Genomic DNA, 18,880 nt, shown 5'->3' with positions numbered 1-18,880 from the left:
TGAATGAATCTTTAGAAGTATTAGTGCGCAACTTGGTAGATAGTACAGATATGGAATCGAAGTTCAAACGTCTGTTTTCAGTATTTAACGACCCCAATCTCGAACAAAGGCAACTCTTGTTGGAAAAAGGAGTTTATCCCTATTTGTACATATCTTGCCCTGAAAAATTCGCTGAGACTTTTCTCTATCTGATAGAATGTTTTTATAATGATCTTAACGATACACCCCTCTCTACCAAAGAATATGAGCATGCACAAAGAGTGTTCTCAACATTCAAGTTGAAATCTCTCGGCGAGTATCATGATTTCTATCTGTGCCTAGACGTCATGCTATTAGTTGAGGTTTTTGAAGAAATGAGGTAAACACTTTTTAGGTCATATGGCCTCGATGTGACTCATTTTCTTTCACTTGCTCATTACACTTGGAATTGTATGTCAAAGTTCACCCAGGTTGAACTCCAATTGATTAGCGATCCCGATATACATCTATTGTTTGAATCAGGAATGCACGGTGGTGTTTCGTTTATTGGCAAGCGTTATTGCGAAGCCAATAACAAACACATCCCTGACACATACGATCCCACAAAACCAAGTAACTATTTGCTTTATATAGATTGTAATTCTTTGTATGCGCACTCTATGAATCAATTCTTACCTTATGGAAATTTTAAAGTTCCTCTCAGAGGAAGAAATCCATGCTCTTGTCTTTACAAATTTGGAGAGTGAATCAGAAACTGGTTATGTAATTGAATGTGATCTCGAGTACCCACAGGAGTTACATGATATGCATGCCAATTTCCCTCTCGCTCCACTTCATCAAATTCCTCCTAGCGAATTGTTCTCCGAGTACCAAACCAATGAGAACGGTCAAACTCTGACTAAAAAACTCATGAACACACTTTTTGATCGAGAGAGGTACATTGTTCATTACATGAATTTGAAACTGTACCTTCAACTCGGATTGCAATTAACAAAGGTACATCGCGTCATTAGCTTTTCCCAATCGCCTTGGTTGAAGAACTACATTGAGTTCAATACCTGTAATAGGCAAGCCGCGAAAAATAAATTTGAAGTCTCTTTCTTCAAACAGATGAGTAACTTATGCTTCGGAAAATCGATACAGGGAAATCAGCATCAATGTAATGTTCAAATTATCACAGACGCCAAGCATCTAGATGAGTACATTTCAAATCCCCTATGTAAACGCTGGCAGATAATAAGTTTGGATGTGATTGCTGTTTTCTTGCAAAAGTTGGAACTAAAAATGAATAAGCCAATCTATTCAGGTTTCTGCATCCTGGATTTGAGTAAACTACACATGTATGATTTTTTCTATTGTAAATTGCAAAAAAATCATACCATGGCAACGCATCCAGCTTTGTATGACTGATACAGATAGCTTCCTCTTATCGTTGGAGACACCCAACGTCTACCAACTGATAAGAGAAAATCTAGAATTGTTTGACACTTCAAATTACCCAGCTGAGCACGAATGCTTCTCCAATGAGAGGAATAAAGTTGTAGGGAAATTAAAGGATGAGGCAGCTTCATTTCCTTTAAAATCTTTTCTGGGATTACGGGCGAAATTATATTCATATCTTGTAAATAATGAGAAGGAGGAAACTGTAATTGAGTGTGTAGCAAAAGGTGTGAAGCCACGTGTGAAAAATAGAAAACTTAGTTTTGACTTGTATAAGAAATGTTTGATTGAACGATGCCAACATATAGAAAAATGTAATATGTTGAGTTCCTTCAATCATAACATGCATCAAATTGAATGCGCAAAGGTTTGTTTAAGCCCGTTCGATGACAAGCGCTTTATTGCAGAGAACAGAATTGATACATGACCATTCAGTCACTACAAAATAGCAAACTGATGGCACAGATCAGTGTGTGTGTAACGAGCTAGTGACCAACACATCGAATTCTGTTTCAAGTGTGTCTTCACACAAAGAAGAAGAATGAGTAATATTAGAGCAAAATTAGCAGCAGAGCTTCACTCTGCTGCACGTGTAAATTACCCCACACGCAGATATGAGTTGAAGAATGAGAACGATTTATATCAATCAGATCTGATTGAGATGGGTAGCTTATCTAAATTCAATAAAGGATATCGTTATATTTTAGTTGTTATTAATTGTTTTACTAAGTATGCTTATTGTATGCCTTTAAAGAATAAGACTGCACAAAGTGTTTATAATGCACTCAAACACATTATTTGTAAGAATGAACATATGCGTTTTTTCCAGACAGATGGGGGGAAGGAGTATTTTAATAAGCATGTGGAAGATTTGTTAGATAAGTATAATATCAAGCATTATTCTGTTTTTACTGATAAGAAAGCTAGTATCGCTGAGAGATTCAATCGTACAATAAAATCAAAAATATATCGATCTTTAACTGAACGTGGGAGTAAAAACTGGGTTAATAACTTACAAAATATTGTAGATGATTATAACAATACAGTACACAGTAGCATTGGAATGCGACCTAAAGATGTAAACGTGTTTTAGAATCACTAAACTCTGCATTTATTAGACGATTCAAATTAAAAGTGTTGAAACCAAAATATAAGCTAGGTGATATTGTGAGAATTTCTAAAAAGAAACAGATATTTGATAAAAAATATCTAATGAATTGGTCATCCAAATATTTCTGAATTGTGAGCATACATCCCACAAGACCTATCACTTACTCATTAGAAGATCTTAGTGGTGAGATAATACAGGGTAGGTTTTATCAAGAAGAAATTAAAAAAAACACTTTTGAATGAATCTGAAAGAAATGTTTATTTGATAGAAAAAATATTGAGACGAGATAAGGATAAGTTGTTTGTGAAATGGATTGGATTTCCACAACCATCATTCATAAATCGAGAGAACTTATTAGAGTAACATTGTAAATAATAATTAGAGTAAGATCACATGGTATAATTTTATCGAATCACATTTGTTGTAAATAATTAGAGTAAGATCATATATGATGTAAATAATGTACATTATAATTATCTATCCACATTTGTTGTAAATAATTAGAGTAAGATCATATGATGTAAATAATGTACATTATCTATCCACATCAATGATAATCATTGTAATATTCTTTACATTGTGTGTGTGTTTTTTAAATAAAAACAACTTGAATTGAATGTTCGCTCTTTCATTTCTCATTTTTGTCATAGAGAAGTGCTAGTAGCATGTGGCACAAGGTGACTAGATGTTGAATGGGTGAGTACATCTAGTCACCTAGAAACGCTTCATTACCGAGTGAACCAGACACATGAAACAGTTCTGTTTGTATATCTCACTTTCTCAACATGAACAAACTCGACATTGTAAATTTCGATAAGTTAATTGCACAAGAGGAAAAGCCTGTATGGTGTAAGAATGGTACATTGATACTGCATAACACTAGAATTCTCATCGTAGGCCCGTCTGCATGCGGTAAAACGAATTTATTGTTCAACTTGATTTTTTCCAAAAATGGATTGACATTTAAACATATTTATTCAAATACTAAAAGCCAATATCAAGATAAGTACTTGTTTTTAAGAAAAGTCTTTTCAAAAATGAAAGGTATTGAATTTCATGTCAATGATATTCCCGAGAGAATTCTCCACCCGAATAAAATTCAACAATTTTCTCTTGTCATATTCGACGATTTACAACTTAGTCACACACCTCAAATAAGAGATTATTTTACTATGGGTAGACATCGTAATATTGATACAGCATATTTAATTCAAAGTTATGGTGCAACACAAAAACATTTCACCAGAGATAATGCAAATATGATTGTTATATTCAAAATTGATCAATTATCACTCAAATTAATACATAGAGACTATGTGGGTGAAGATATTTGCTTCAGAGATTTCAGTAAATTGTGTTCAAATGTGTGGAATTCTAAGAAGAATAGTTTTCTTACTATTATGACCGAATGTACAGCTAATAGTGGAAAATATAGACAGGGTCTGGATAACTTTATTGACATTCAGTAGAGAGTGAGTAGCAGTGAAAGAATGAGGATGTCTCGTTGAAGACAAAACGCTAGTGTTGCTCTAATCGATAAGATTAAGAAATTGAGGAAAGTTATTAGAGATAAACATAGAAGCATTGTACATTTTGAAAAGCAATCTGACGATTACAGAGAAAAACTTTTTAAACCGATTATCACGCCTTTAGTTGAAATGGGGAAAACTAAATCTTCTCACCACTCTGATCAGAGTTTTATACCAAAAAAGGAGGAACAAGAAGAAGACGAAGAAAGTATGGAATTGGGAGAAAAACATGATGATGATGATATTAGTGAAACTATAGAAGTTGCATCACCATCAGCAGCTGAAAAAGATCTAAGCATGAACGAATCAAATATATTTAATTCAACTAGGCTTGAGAGTGATACAAGCAACAAAATAAAGAAGATAAAGAATCAAGTGCTTGCACAATATTTGTATACATTTCATAGTGAAAAATTGGATAACTCGATTCCTTATGGAATTTCCTACGATTCTGACCGAAAATTATATTTTATGGGTGAGATGGTTGTTAGCTTTGATAACTACTCCTTTTATATTGATAACAAAAAATTCCGAATTACACATGGACTATTAGAACTGTTATTTGCGCAAAGACCAAATTCATATCTCTTTGATGAAAAAGATCTGAATAAATACAAGAAGATTTTATCAATAACAAAAGTTCATTTGGATAGACAAGGATATGTGAAACGTAACAGTGGTGTAAAGTCTCGCTTAATTCAAATGCTGTTTCCTGTTGAAAAAACAAGTAAGAGAGGTTCTGGGTTATTGAAATTTGCAAAAAATACTTCTAGCAATAGAATTTACCAATATTATGACAACTATGACAATGTGGTTCAGAGACTTCATTTATTAAAATCATCAAAACTTGCTGGGCACTCAGCTCATGATGTTGAGATTGCATCAATTATAGAGGAATTGCGTGAAGGTAAAATTATTGTTTAGTTGCAGAATGAGCGTGCACAGATTCGGAGGTAAAAGTGAGAGAGTCGCTGCGAAGAAAGACATTGTATGGAACGAACCAGATCTTACCAGTTTTAGTGAGAGAATAATACAGGCAATTAATCAACAGGGTGTTAGTGAATCTCTGCATTCGTATTTGGATTCACAATTATCTAATATAGTTAAGAATATTGGATTGAACAAGATCGAAAAGGAACACATCTTCAGTACATTACAACAGTTATCCGACAATATCGATAGGGGACTTAAAGAGAAATCTATCAATTTGGAGAATTCTCTTCATGATCTCAAATCAACAACAGAGATATTCAGATCGCACTTGAATACAATCAACGATAATAAAGTTGACAAGAATTATTTGGATGAGAAATTGAAAGTTATCTCAGACAGGATTGAAGATTTGCAAGTATTAGATAGAAATTATCTAAATACCAGATTGAAACAACTTAGCACAGAACTTTTTACTAGAGTAAATGAAACTCATTCATTATCGGTTGATAAGTAATATTTGGATAAAACTGTGCAGGCTCTGAATAACATTGTTATAACAAAACAAGAGTTTGAAGATCGATTATCTGCAATGACTAATACGATAAAGACAAATCTTATGGAGGGGATTGAACAATTTGTTTCAAAAAACGATTTGAATACATTGCTAACTACGTTTAGCGAGACTTATGTATTGAAAAATGATCTGAGTAGTGAAATGCAAGCATTTATTAAGAAAGATGAATTACAAGCTACACTCAAATCAATTCGTGAGGAAACGTTCACATGCATTTTTTCCAAGCTGAAACAAGATTATGTGCGAAACATGTTAATGCTCGAATTTGAGATGAATTAGAACAGAGATGCATTCGTCCTTGTGAACTCTGCGAAGTAAAATTGCAAAAACGTGACAATGCTCAAGTATTGAATTAGACCGGAACTGCATTCGTCCTTGTAAGCTATGTGAACTAAAATTGCAAAACGTGACAATACTCAAGTATTGAATTACACTGGAACCACATTCGTCCTTGTAAGCTCTCTGAAGTGAAATTTTGAAACATGTTAATCATCAGCCAAGAGCAGAATTGGTGTGTAATGATAACGCCCAAGGTTGTCTCATGGTAAGCTTATCTATAAACGTTGCTACATAGTGTTGTGAGATGAGTGAAAACTACAACAAGAAATGACAATGTTTTTCAGTTTGATAATATGTTAAGAATGTAAGATTTGGTGAGAATGATTTATATCAATATAGATTCAGAAAAGAACTTTGAATTCACTCTTATTCTTCCAAAGAATATTCAACTGTGCTTGACACATAAAGAGTTTTGAAAAGATGGGATTTGAATGTTACTGCTGGACATGTATTCTTGAAAGAATGATAGAATCTCATCCTAGTTGTCAAGTACATCTAGAATTTATGACAGTAGGAAGTTCGTTTCACTTAAATCTGGCAGTGTTCGTTTTGTGTACAACCCACTGCTTCACATCGTTGTCAAGAACATGTTTCAGTTAAATCTGAGAGTAAGATATTCATTTCACTTAAATCTGGCAGAAGTTCGTTTCACTTGAATCTGTCAGTAGATTGCCTCTCTCTCTTTCACATATCTCTCTCTCTACAATTAATCATCAAATAGACCATGACTAAATGTAATTGAGCATGACTGAATGTAATAAGCCATGACTATATTAACTAGAGCATGACAAGAGAGAGAGAGAGTTCCATCTTCCTCTCCTTCTTCCTCCTCTTCTTCTTCCTCTTCTCCTTCTTCTTCTCCTTCTTCTTCTACTTCTTCTTCCTCTTCTTCTAGAGAGAGAAAGAGAGAGAGAGAGATGGAGAGGTTCTTCTAAGGGGGCGGTTGAGGGGTCGGGAGAGGTGCGGCAGGAGCGGGGTGGTGCGGGGTGAAGGGGAGATGGTAGGATGGGTGCGGGTGGAGTGGGTGGGGGGGGGTTAAAAGTCATAAAAAAACGCTCGAAAATCCGCGTTATCCATCTACTGAAAAGGAACATCAAACTGTTTTCCTATTAATATTACGCTGTAGGCCTACGTGAATCCATAGAACTTCATAGGTTTCTCCATATGGGTAGATGATTCAGAATCAAAATTCAAAGTTTGTCAAATTAATAATACCAACGACATAGCAACTGCCATCACAATTTGTATCATTAATATTACGTGTATGCTACTGAAAGATAATAGTCAGGCAGACACTCAGGAGCAAGTTATTTTGTCTCATGTAGTACTTTCAATGTTACTTTTATATCCTGAAAAAGGACGAAGAAGTGAGTAAAATATTTTGTTGTTCAACGAACTTGATCTGTAAAAAGGTTCGAAAAGTGCGTGTTCAAAATTTGAAGCTGATCGATCAACTCTTTCTGAAGTTATTGTAGTGCATTCAAACAAACAAGCAAACCCACAGACTGGCAACAACTTTGAACTTGAGTAAAAAGTAAGAGCTTGCTAGCTCTCGTTCAACAAATATTATTGAGAGAACAACGGGCGGTATTATCGGGGCGATGTCAAGATACACCACCGTCAAAGTCAGACACATCCATCCTAGCACTAAAAATCAGTCTTGTTTTGGTGGTGGCTAGTTTTGTCGTTCTTGTGCTGAAAAAGAAGTGTCTTGTTTTGGCGGGGCGAGTCCGTGACTAATTTCTCTACCTGGAAAACAGTCTCTGGTTGTCGCTATCTGCTTTTGACGCCTATGTCAGAATAGCTTGGAAGTAAACTGGTTTCAATTTTGGCACAGACTGTACTTTCTTTGAAATATTCTGTTTATAACTTAGAGTGACTGTAGAAGTGTGTGTGTCACCACCGTTAGACAATACTCCTGCGTGACATTGTCTCTCATCTCAACCTTATTATTTTAGTTCTATTGCTTACTCTCTCATTCTCCCTCTCGCTCTCCCCCTCACTCTCTCTCACCCCCTCCCTTGCTCTCTCTCTATCACTCCTGCGCCTTTCGCTCTCGCTCTCACTCTGTCTCACACACACACTCGCTCTCTCTCTCTCTCTCTTACCCGGTTGTGTGCTGATGTTCTCCTTTCTTCAAAACCCCTCAGGGTTTTGTTATTATTTCATAGAATGCTTCAGACATATTATCTTCAACTCATCTTGAATTTGACTTTCCCATGCCTAGATTTGTAATTTTTTTTGTGTCAATAATATTCATTACTATCAACTCTTGCTTGTAATATTGTGAATTCCCTCATTGCACTGAGTAGGATTGTATAATATAGTTAATGTAGCATCGTACTGGAAGTTTGATGGTTGAATGTGAGAGAGGGCCGGCCGTGCAAAAAAACTAAAACTGCAATTCAATTGAATCCTCACTTCTTCACTTTCTCACTATAGGCCTATATCCCTCAGAAACACACTCTCTTGTAAAATACTCAATCCCCTACACTAAAATAATTTGACTCCTTCAAGTTATGTGCTCCCAACTTGATAATACGGGAACGCGCCACCTTAGTCCTCCGACACACCCAGAACCTGACAGGAGTGGACAGCGACTATCTCATCCATCGACACCGTACGCCAGCGACAGGGAAAGACTGTTTTGAAAGAGTCTCGAATTGGCGTGTGCGTTAGGCGCCAAAACCAGACACTTTTACATTCGTACAGACACTACAAAGTCAGACACATCGAATCTCTGACACTTCCAAAAGGTATACTTCTTGGACGGACTGTACTACGCAGAGCTGTCTGGGTTTTCAAACAATGGTTATTTTCTGATGGATCCCCACATGTAGGCTATTCTTAACAAGACCATTGACAATTTATTTCTGAAACCTATCACCCCGTCTCTCTCATGACATATTTGATTTTTCATAATCTAGGAGGAGCTATTCCAGTTGAAAATAACTGGAATCGGGTTACTTATGCTACATATGGTATCTTTGTTTTGCAACTTGTTATTTTAAATTCAGTTCACCTTAATCATGAGCATAATTAGATCACAAACAAATAATTCTATTCCTTATGTGTCATGGTTCAACTAAAACCATCTTCAAAAATGTGTGTTTTTACATTTGTAACTTATCAATGTTTCAGAGCAAGGAAATGAAGGCGACATGACTGAAATGGTTCAAAAGTACCTGAGTGAAATCGTTGAACTGAGAGCTAAGTTGTTAGAGTCCGAAGCAATGTGTCAGCAGCTTAGGAAGCATCCTCCTGCTATGGCCAGGTGAGCATTTATCATACATTCATCATGGTATAAATTCTTGAAAATAATTCCCTTTCCATAGGAAACTCTTGTATTTTCTAGCTCATAATCAAATCAAATTATTTACAAAATTTCAATGCATGTAAGGAATTTTTGCATTGTCAATATATAGAACCTAAAATAAGCATATTCATAAAAGCACAGTAACAAACTCTAATAAGCTCTGTATTTAAAGAAAAAATATCATTCAGCAATGACCATAGAGAAAAGATAGCATAAGATTGGGCGTTAATGTTCTAAATTTCACTGTCAACCCAAGCTGATAGTTCAAGTAGTTATTTTTGGTGAAGCTATGTGAGGCTGATAGCTTCTAGTCCACATATTGACCCAGCCTGATAAGCTTGGCCGCGTTGGTCTTGCCATCCATACTGAGTGCCCAATCAAGCCAACGTTGGCAACCGCTCGCTACATGGAGCGCCGCATTCAAAATGGCAGATTGAGAATGGAGTTGAGAGTTGAAAATATTAACTAGAAGGAACACAATAAGAACTATAAAAAAGTAACATAATAACAATTCCATGAAAATCAACTAAAAAATCACAACTCAATTACACAGGACACAGAAAAACCAGCAATGAAGACGACAAAACAGGAAACAGCACGCATTGGTTGACTCGTGTGGATGGGTAGTTTGCCAGCTTCAGCATTCACTGGTCTTCCTTGGCCTACGCTGAGCTGGCCTCCTCTCGGCAAGAATCGGAGCGATGGCCAATGAAGGCCAGCGCTGGCAAACCACCCATCCTCACATTGGCGCTGGCCGACGATGGGCTTTGTTGGGCCAATATGTAGATGCGGCATTACTCTCTCACCCTGCCAAAACAGTAATAGTAGACTGTAGTCGAAAGTAATCGGTTTGAGTTAACAAAAATTGGATGAGATTTGGACATGAACATGAATGACCTATACCATGATCTTCTAACAATCTTTACCTAACTATCCTTTTTGTTATATTTTCTCTATGCAATGACTTAATAAGAAAATCATAGCATGATTGGGAATTAATGTATGGAGAATTGTAATAATAATAATAATAATAATGTCTGTTGCTTTTGTACTGTGATTGAAAATGTTGTTTGTTTCATTTGCAGACGAGCGTCGCTGTTGCAGCAGTCAGTGTTCGAGGGCGGAGACAGCAGCAGCACGCAGAACATCGACTCACTGCTAGAGCAGGCCAAGCGGAAGGTGGAGAAAGAGAGGGAGGCGCTAGTAGCCCGTGGCAAGGAGGCGCTGACGTCATCCACCGACAGCAAGAAGTCGGACAGCGACTCTGAGTCGGACAGTGTGGGCAAGGACGAAGAGTACACGGCCGAGTTGGCCGAGCTCACCTCCAACATCAACGTCAAGCAGAAGCTGATCGAGGAGCTGGAGAAGTCGCAGAAGCGGCTGCACAGCTTGAAGCAGCACTACGAGGACAAGCTGCTGCAGCTGCAGGCCAGGATAAGGGCCACCGAGGAGGAGCGTGACACCGTTCTCGCCTCTTTCAGTCAGTTTCATTCTCATCTTATCTCATTGTACTTTTTAAAACATTCTCCCTACACACATATGAATAATCAGAAGAATTCCAAGTACGGGTTTTGGAAACAAGACGCAGCCGCACTACCTATCCTCTGGTTCCATAAGGCACAAAAAGCTTCATCCTTCAACTCTCCACTACCATACTCTATTGTTCTCCGATTCTGCTTCATTACCTTCATTAATGGCACATTCCCTTTGCTGGAAGGCACTTATAGCTTCAACTGAGTTGTGGTCGATGTGTTTTTATTTCAGCACTTATAGCTGATGGCCTGCACCAACTTATATCTTGCTTTTCACCTTACTTATGTTGGGCTGGATGGACAAACTTCGATTTGGGAGTACGATAAAAGTTCCAATTGTGGCACAAAGAAATGAATGTGTCTTACACACTCATCGATCATCAAACTTGAGCTTACGAATGCCGTGTAGCTATACTCTCGACTATACATGACCTCCGTTCAGTGGACGTGAAGACAGTGGCTCCGGCGTCCGCTTGGCTCTGTACTTGATGGTCAACTTGAACCTTGAGGGTTCATGCTGACAAGCAGCTGAAGCGAAAATGTACACCCACGATTCAAATCTCATTAATCCCGATGTTAATCATTATTTACACCGAATATAGTCTTGGTTCAACTTAATTTGTACTTATCATTGATATAGTAATTTGTGTGTTTATCCAATCACTGTAGTCTATCGTTGGTTTACTGCTGATATTACATTTAGATAACCAGAGTTGTCTATCAATATATTCCTGCGAGTGGAAAACTTGGTACTCATTAATAATAAACGACGAAAATGTCGCAATTTAATGACAATAGGCGACCGCTGAAGCTGTTCATCTGGTTTCTTTTCCAATTCATTTAACTATTATTCTCTTCAAATGCGTCTCACATCTTGTGAGTAGTTTCTGATTCTTTCGCAGCTACTTTCCAATTTCTATCTTGTTTTCCAATGTAGAATATTAAACTCTCGGGAATCTCTATCCTTATACATCAAGTTCTATTTTAATTTGCAGGTGGACAAAACAATCAGCCTACAGAAAAGGTGCGCAGAGTCCGTGAGGAATATGAGAAGAAACTTGTTTTCCAATGTAGAATATTAAACTCTCGGAAATCTCTATCCTTATACATCAAGTTCTATTTTAATTTGCATGTGGACAAAACAATCAGCCTACAGAAAAGGTGCGCAGAGTCCGTGAGGAATACGAGAAGAAACTGAATAATATGCAGAAGGAAGTGAGATCGCTGCAGACTGCCAAGAAGGAGCATGCCAAAATGCTCAGGCATCAGTCTCAGTATGAGAGCCAAATCCGACAATTGAAGAATGAAGTCAGTGAAATGAAAAGGATAAAGGTGAGATCTATTCCTATTACATTCAACGTATTTCTCTACATTTAGGGTTTATAATATAAAGGATGTTTCCAAACTCCCTACCAATATTCTAGGGCATTGTTCCTAGGTAAGAAACATATCCAAATATAATTTTCAAACTGTCCGAAAGTCCTTAGTTACACACATAGCCGCCATTTTGTTTTTTATTAATTTTTTTCAAATAATGGCTGAAAATATGGAAATGAAACTTTGCACAATCATTTATGACAACAAGAAGAGAGCTACACAATAATCCTGATGATTTTCCATATTCATAAAACGAAATGGCGGCAGTTTAAAATTGTATTTCTTGAATAATTAATAAACCTTTGATTTTACTAAAAAAATACAAGAATAACTTTTTTTAGATGTAAATTACAAATCGATTGACACCTCATTTTTCAAGATTGAACGAATAATAAATGAGACATGGCAGCTTTAGGGATAGGTGACTTACCTCTAGAGGGCTATGAAACGTTTTATTATTGTTCGATATAATCTAAAAACGCTTACTAATAACATGCTGTCGTAAATCACTTAGTACAATACAATTATAATAGTTATTTGTATATCTAGAGTGAAAAGTACTGTTCTTTCTCCCTGAGGGAAAAGTTTGAAGCCCGAGGCGAAGCCGAGGGCAACAATTTTCCTGAGGGAGAAAAAACATTTTTCACTTGTGATGTACACAACATTTTTCCTCCCCCTACATTTTAATGAAAACTGCAAATAAAATAATTTTTAAAAACTTACGTGACCAGTAAAATGTGTTACAACATAACTTTAAAATTAAACAGCTGTCTTGTAATCACACCGTTCACCGCCGACAGCGCTATCTGTCGGCAAAAGTTGTAACAACAATGGCCGCCGACTCGACTACAAACTATGATGAAGTTCCCGTTTCATATTTGATTAGTTAATGAGGAATATTCGTTGGTTGGTATTTTGCATAACAAGGAATATAAAAAAAAATATTCATACATTTTTATAAGTATACTGATATGGAGTTTTGTAATAATTTTAGCATGAAACATATATTTCATATATTGATCAAATGTCTGGTTGAGGTATTGAATTTAGTTGGTTTAATAACTACTCTGTATGCTTGCTCATCTGAGCTTAGGCCTTCTAACCTATTTCAAAATAATGTACGTTTTTAAAATAGAGATGCTTCCCATGTTATTTATTTAAATGGAGTTACTTTTACGCTCTAGGGAGTTTTTCTGTTTCTTCCTACCGAGAGCGAAAAAGTGACACTTTAGTATTATGTTTCAGGGAGTAAAGTAGGCTCTTTAGACAGTAGGTGGAGAAAAATGCCTTGATCTTGATAGGTTGGTTTAAAAATCAATAGTAAAGCGAAAGTTAGTTGTAAATGATCTGCTATTCTAGATGATTATTGAAATTGTATAAAGGTGATGAAAGAACACAATTTTTAAGCAAAATATGTTATTTATTCATTTTATAATTAAAAGATATATTATCCAGGGTGTCCACGGGGCGGGATAACAGAAAATTATTTCGATTGTGCAGGAAATATATGGGAATCTTGTCGAGATACGGGAATTTTATTTTAATATCTTATATTTTAAATAATAATTTGGTATCATTGAATCAATAAAAGAATATCCCTCTTCAATTGAAGGTAAAATTTGTTCTTATTCCATATTCTTCTCATGTTGCTGTTTTCTCATTTCTAAATAATCTAATGACTCTTTTCAGGTGAAATTGATAAACAAAATAAAGGAAGAAACAGCCAAACATAAGGAGACTGAGTCTAGGAGAACAAGAGAAATTGCTCAACTTCGAAAGGAGAGGAGAAAGCATGAAAATGTTATCCGTTCCCTTGAAGCTGAGAAGCGTGCCAAAGATGTTGTCTTGAAGAGAAAACAGGAAGAGGTGAGCCTTAATATCCAAATGTTTATTAGTATCATCCTATTTTCAACATTCTAAATACCTATTAACTAGAACCCACAATAGTTGAAAGCTAGTAGAAAGTTGAAACTAGACAAAAGGTGTCGCTTCTGTTATGTCGGTCTTGACTGTTGACATCTTGACATTTTCAAATGATATTTGAATTGATCGGTAGTGAATAAATCAATAAATTGATTTTAAAATTGAAAATAACAAATATAATATTATGCTCCATGATACAGTTTTGTAAGATTCGAGAAATGTTGATCTTCCATGTGTGTAGAAACAATGAAATCTAAGGATGGTCACTAACAACAGGGCAAGTGTGTTGAACATGTGTGTACACATATAATATATGCTCGACATGCATGGTGTGTCATCAGCGAGAGAATTTAAACAAAAAAAGCTGTTTGACAGCAGCTTCTAACACAAAGTAAACAAACAATAACAATAAATAAACCGCTGGAAAATAACAAATTATAATAAAAGACAATACGAAAAAAGAAGATACAAAAGCTAACCTCAAAAAATTTGTTCGAAAAAGCTAACCTCAAAAAATTTGTTCGAAGTCTTTCGTTGTGATGGCACAGCAATGTTCGTTGTGTACACACATGTTCAACACACTTGTCGTTAGTGGCCACCCTGACAGTTTTATCTTCTATACAGATTGTCCCAAGAATGGTGTAACAGACGAAGATCATAGATTGTACTTAAAATTTGCTACAAAAATGTACTGTAATGTTTTCTTATATCGACCTTAGCTTTCGAGATATATCGATTCTTCCATAATTAAAAAATCGTCAATAATTAGGAAACTCAAAGTCAACATCTAATTCTAAGAATCTGGTTGGAAAGAGTAAGAAATTCCCAATAGATTCGTATAATTTCCTCCTTTGTTTAAATTTGTTGAACTTTTTAAGAGCGTTCAACCCGTTATAAATTTGGCTTTGAACTTTACGAATGTCCTTTTTTAGCTTTGAACTTTATCTGTTTAAAAAATGTCAATGTATAACTTATTTTGTTCAGGTTTCGGCGCTGCGAAGAGTGGCGCACCACGGGAAGCTCAGCAACCGGGCGGCGGGGAGAGTGCGCTCCACCAAGATGGCCGCTTCATCACCAAAGATCGCCAAGCAGAAATGGACGGCGCTCGAGAAGAACATCTCCACCAACACACTCAACAAACAGTCCATTGTCGCCTTGGAGAGAGATATGGAAAGGTACAGAAGATACACTACACTGATATTGATGTCAATGGGCCTTACTGAGTTGCCCAATGTACCTAGAATACAATGTACTCTAGGTAAACTGCTCAGCCTGTTATATTGTGGAATGTTGTATAATTGCAGTCTGCTATATTACGTGGGATGCTGTAGAATTGTACTTAGGATAAAGCACTAGAAGATTGCCAACTATCACTGTGAGATATTTGCAATGCTACTAGTAACAAACGAGCAAGCCGTAGGAAGACATGGTAAGGCAACCTTTGTTTGAATCAATACAAATCAGCATGTTGCATGGCTTTTCAAGAAACAAACAAATAAAGACAATACGTCGCACCACGCTGTGCCGCATTTTGTATTCGACCAGCCTCACTAAAATGTGGTATCTTATCTTTTACTTTTTTAGATAACTCATTAAAAGATGTGGTTCTTGTAAACAATTACTCCAAACATTCTCGACGTCTAGCGGAAATTCAATCAATAAAATAATTATTCGACAAGTAGTTTCTTGTTATGAAATTCATCGAAAATAATTATTGTGTTATTATCTGTTGTTTGCAGACTGATTAACGAACGAAAAGCTCGTCATTTAGAACTAGAAAGTAAATTACGAAGGCTGAACGATCTCCAGGTTTCCCATCCCCGGGAATATCAGCTCCACGCCGATCTGGAGGAAGAAATAGAATCTCTAAGAGCAAACCTACAATACATCCAGGAGAGCATTCAGGATTCACAGCAGAACATCTTGCAGGTCGAGGAATCCAAGGTAATAATTAATTTGTAAGGTGGAAATTACTGAGATATTGCAATTATTCAAATGCTGATGATACGTTGAATGAACGTTTTCTTCGTGCTTGTTCTTTATATAATCTCAGTGAATATATGGCATGATCCAACCCAGATAGGTACGTTTGAAAAATGACCAAATATTTCTGAGCTTTTGTTTTAAATCTTGTAACATTGTTTTTGACATGCTATTCTTAAACTTTGATTGAGCATCTAGAAATAAATTATAGTAAAACATATTGTATCATTTGTATAATATATTATTCATATTATTTCAATGGATATTTTATTACTGTATCAATGTTGATTATGTTTGTGACCTTATGTCGAAGCCTATTGCAATTAGTTTGTTCAATGGAAAAAAAAGTATTCTTATTCTCAAGTAATTTTTCCAGTCTAATCCTATATTAGAGGTGGCTATGGTATAAGTCCCTAGTCCGCTTGTACAAAATCCTGTTAAAAATATTAATCAAGATTGAATGCCAAGAGAACCAATCAACAAAGGGTTTTTGAGAAAAAGGCTTCCCTGATTGTTTTTTGGTGGCATTTAATCACGGTTAAAATTCAACAAGCTTTTGTGAAACCGGGACAACATGTTCCAATCCAGACTTTTAAAACTAAATCATGAGATCATAACTCAATATTTGTTCACAATCAACTACTGACAGCCCGTCAATGAATTTTCTGTTGGGTGTATTTTTCCTTTTCAAATCATTTATTATAAGTTTCATTCATTCGTTTCTAGAATGTTTACGATGAAGCGGAGCTTGTGTCTGGAATAAACGATTCAGCTGAAGCATCATATATAATTGGAAAGTTGTACAACATCGCTCTACACCACAGCTGTTCCGCCGCTTAGAAAGATGCCGTTCATTCAGAAATTCAAGCCAAATATCAGCAGGTAAAGCTGGTGCATAATATTACTGAAGAATCCACCTTGTCGATCACAATAATTGAGGATCGTTTGGATAAATTTCAATTCTAAATGTTGTACAGTGAATATGTTGAAATAATACTCCGATGATTTAATCTAAGAACCCTCAATTCAATATAACTATATGTAATACTTTTCAAAGAATACGTACCGGTAATCATACATTATTAGTCTCATTGTGTTACAGATTTTCTAAGATTTGTTTAATCTAGGGTGATTGACAGAAATGGGATGTTTTTATATTAGGTACCCTACTACACGGAAAGTAGTGAGCGATGGTATTAGAAAGGTCATAGTTATGTTGTTTATAATTGGAAGTTTCATTTACACTCTAGATGTGGGATCTCCACAGAGGTGTTGGCACGTTAGGTGGGACCTTTGTTGTGCGACATATTTATGCTAACAAAGCCATAGAGCGACACAGAATCAGATTCATTGTTCTGCCGCGTAGGCCAGTTCAGATTTAAGCAACATTTGTGGTGGATGCATAATAAGAATACAACGGTATCATTGAAAAGTGTAGAAATCCGAGGCCTAGCGTACCGTTTTTGAAATCACGTTCTCCGTTGTGAAACTTCAAGGAAGCCATCCGAAGAGAAATTCAATCCAAGTCATTCCATAATCAATGTTACGAGTAGCAATGCTAACACATACATTCTACCTCAAAGAATGCATAGAAACATGTGATTAATCGGAAGGACGCCATCCACACAATATTATTTTTGCGACCCATTTTTTGAGATCATAACAAAATTTCAAATTTATATAAAAAATGCATTTTAGTTCGATATTCAAAAAGTTATGACTTTTTCAAAACCATCCGTTTCTCACTATTTCTAACATTCCAAACAGTATGTGGATTTTTCTAGTATAAAAGAGGATTGTGATCGTTTCTTGAAACGTTTCTTATAAGTTATACATCTTCTCTCAAATACTATTTATTTTATTAGAATTTTATCGTTTTTATTAATTGGTATTCCAACTTCTGATGTTTTAGCTGGAAAGGGAAGCTGAAACGCAAAGAACTCTGCTGGAGCACATTGTAGGAAAGCAAGGAGATCTTCTTACAGGATCCGTTCAAGTCGAAAGCACTCCTTCATCAGACTCTTCCAGGTCAAACTCTCCAACTGCCGCCGATACGTAAGTCTATGAAATAAGAAAATCCGATTCCATTCACACGATAAGAAAATATTTAATTTTGTTACAAGCAGGGTTTGCATTTTTAAATATAAAAATACAAGGTTATTCTTACAATGGTTCAAGCTAGAACAGGGAACGACAATTAATCGTTCTCAATTCTTTCGAGACTTCAATGTTTTAAATCGACTGTTGAAGAATCAAGTTGGAATACCCTTTAAAGTTTTGAAATGAGAACAGCTATTTCCAAAACCCTGTTTTCAGCGTTTCTAAGTTGGCAGTATACCCGGCTACCGGGTCTGAATTCACTGTGAATTCTTCTATTCTATAAAATTTACAAATGCAATTTTTCAATAAACCATTGTTATTATTATCATTCAATAACAAGTGGATTGGTGGAAAAAGTCTAGTATGTTGTTACATGAGCGCAAACATTTTGCCGAACTCTATAGATGTTTTAGACATTTTTGTCGTACTCAAGCTACATTCTCTGTCTGCAGATGAATTCTGCAGAACTTACTTTTTGTACAAATGGCCATTTTTTTACATTTTCCATTTCATTGATTATTCAATCTGGAATTCTAGAAGATAAGATATTTGTTGATTATATAGAGTTTTATGAAAAAATGAAAGGTTTATTCTATTTAAGGGTTTTATAAAGATTTCGAGGTTTTTGATTTAATGAAAAGTAATAATTATTTACTGAACGATTTTCATCTAAAATTACTATTATCTTGACTGTCCCTGAAAGCCTTGTATATGTAAGAGAAATATGTAAGATTGCTTTTATTT

At 35.8% G+C, this 18,880-nt stretch overlaps 1 protein-coding gene across 1 annotated transcript in view; it reads left to right on the top strand.

Annotated features, from left to right (window-relative positions):
• LOC120355123 (kinesin-like protein KIF21A) overlaps nucleotides 1–18,095 on the top strand; it is a 76,692-nt gene extending 58,597 nt beyond the window's left edge. Inside the window, 9 exon segments of the mRNA XM_039443444.1 lie at nucleotides 9,047–9,179; nucleotides 10,307–10,701; nucleotides 11,749–11,823; nucleotides 11,886–12,085; nucleotides 13,820–13,996; nucleotides 15,038–15,228; nucleotides 15,793–15,997; nucleotides 16,763–16,918; nucleotides 17,949–18,095. Of these exon segments, the coding sequence (XP_039299378.1) occupies nucleotides 9,047–9,179; nucleotides 10,307–10,701; nucleotides 11,749–11,823; nucleotides 11,886–12,085; nucleotides 13,820–13,996; nucleotides 15,038–15,228; nucleotides 15,793–15,997; nucleotides 16,763–16,918; nucleotides 17,949–18,095 (1,679 nt within the window).
• The last annotated feature ends 785 nt before the right edge of the window (nucleotides 18,096–18,880 follow it).

Source organism: Nilaparvata lugens, chromosome Y, assembly GCF_014356525.2.
Source record: "Nilaparvata lugens isolate BPH chromosome Y, ASM1435652v1, whole genome shotgun sequence".
Lineage (NCBI taxonomy): Eukaryota > Metazoa > Arthropoda > Insecta > Hemiptera > Delphacidae > Nilaparvata > Nilaparvata lugens.
The sequence above is the reverse complement of the archived record's forward strand: the minus strand, read 5'-3'. Positions and strand labels throughout refer to the sequence as shown.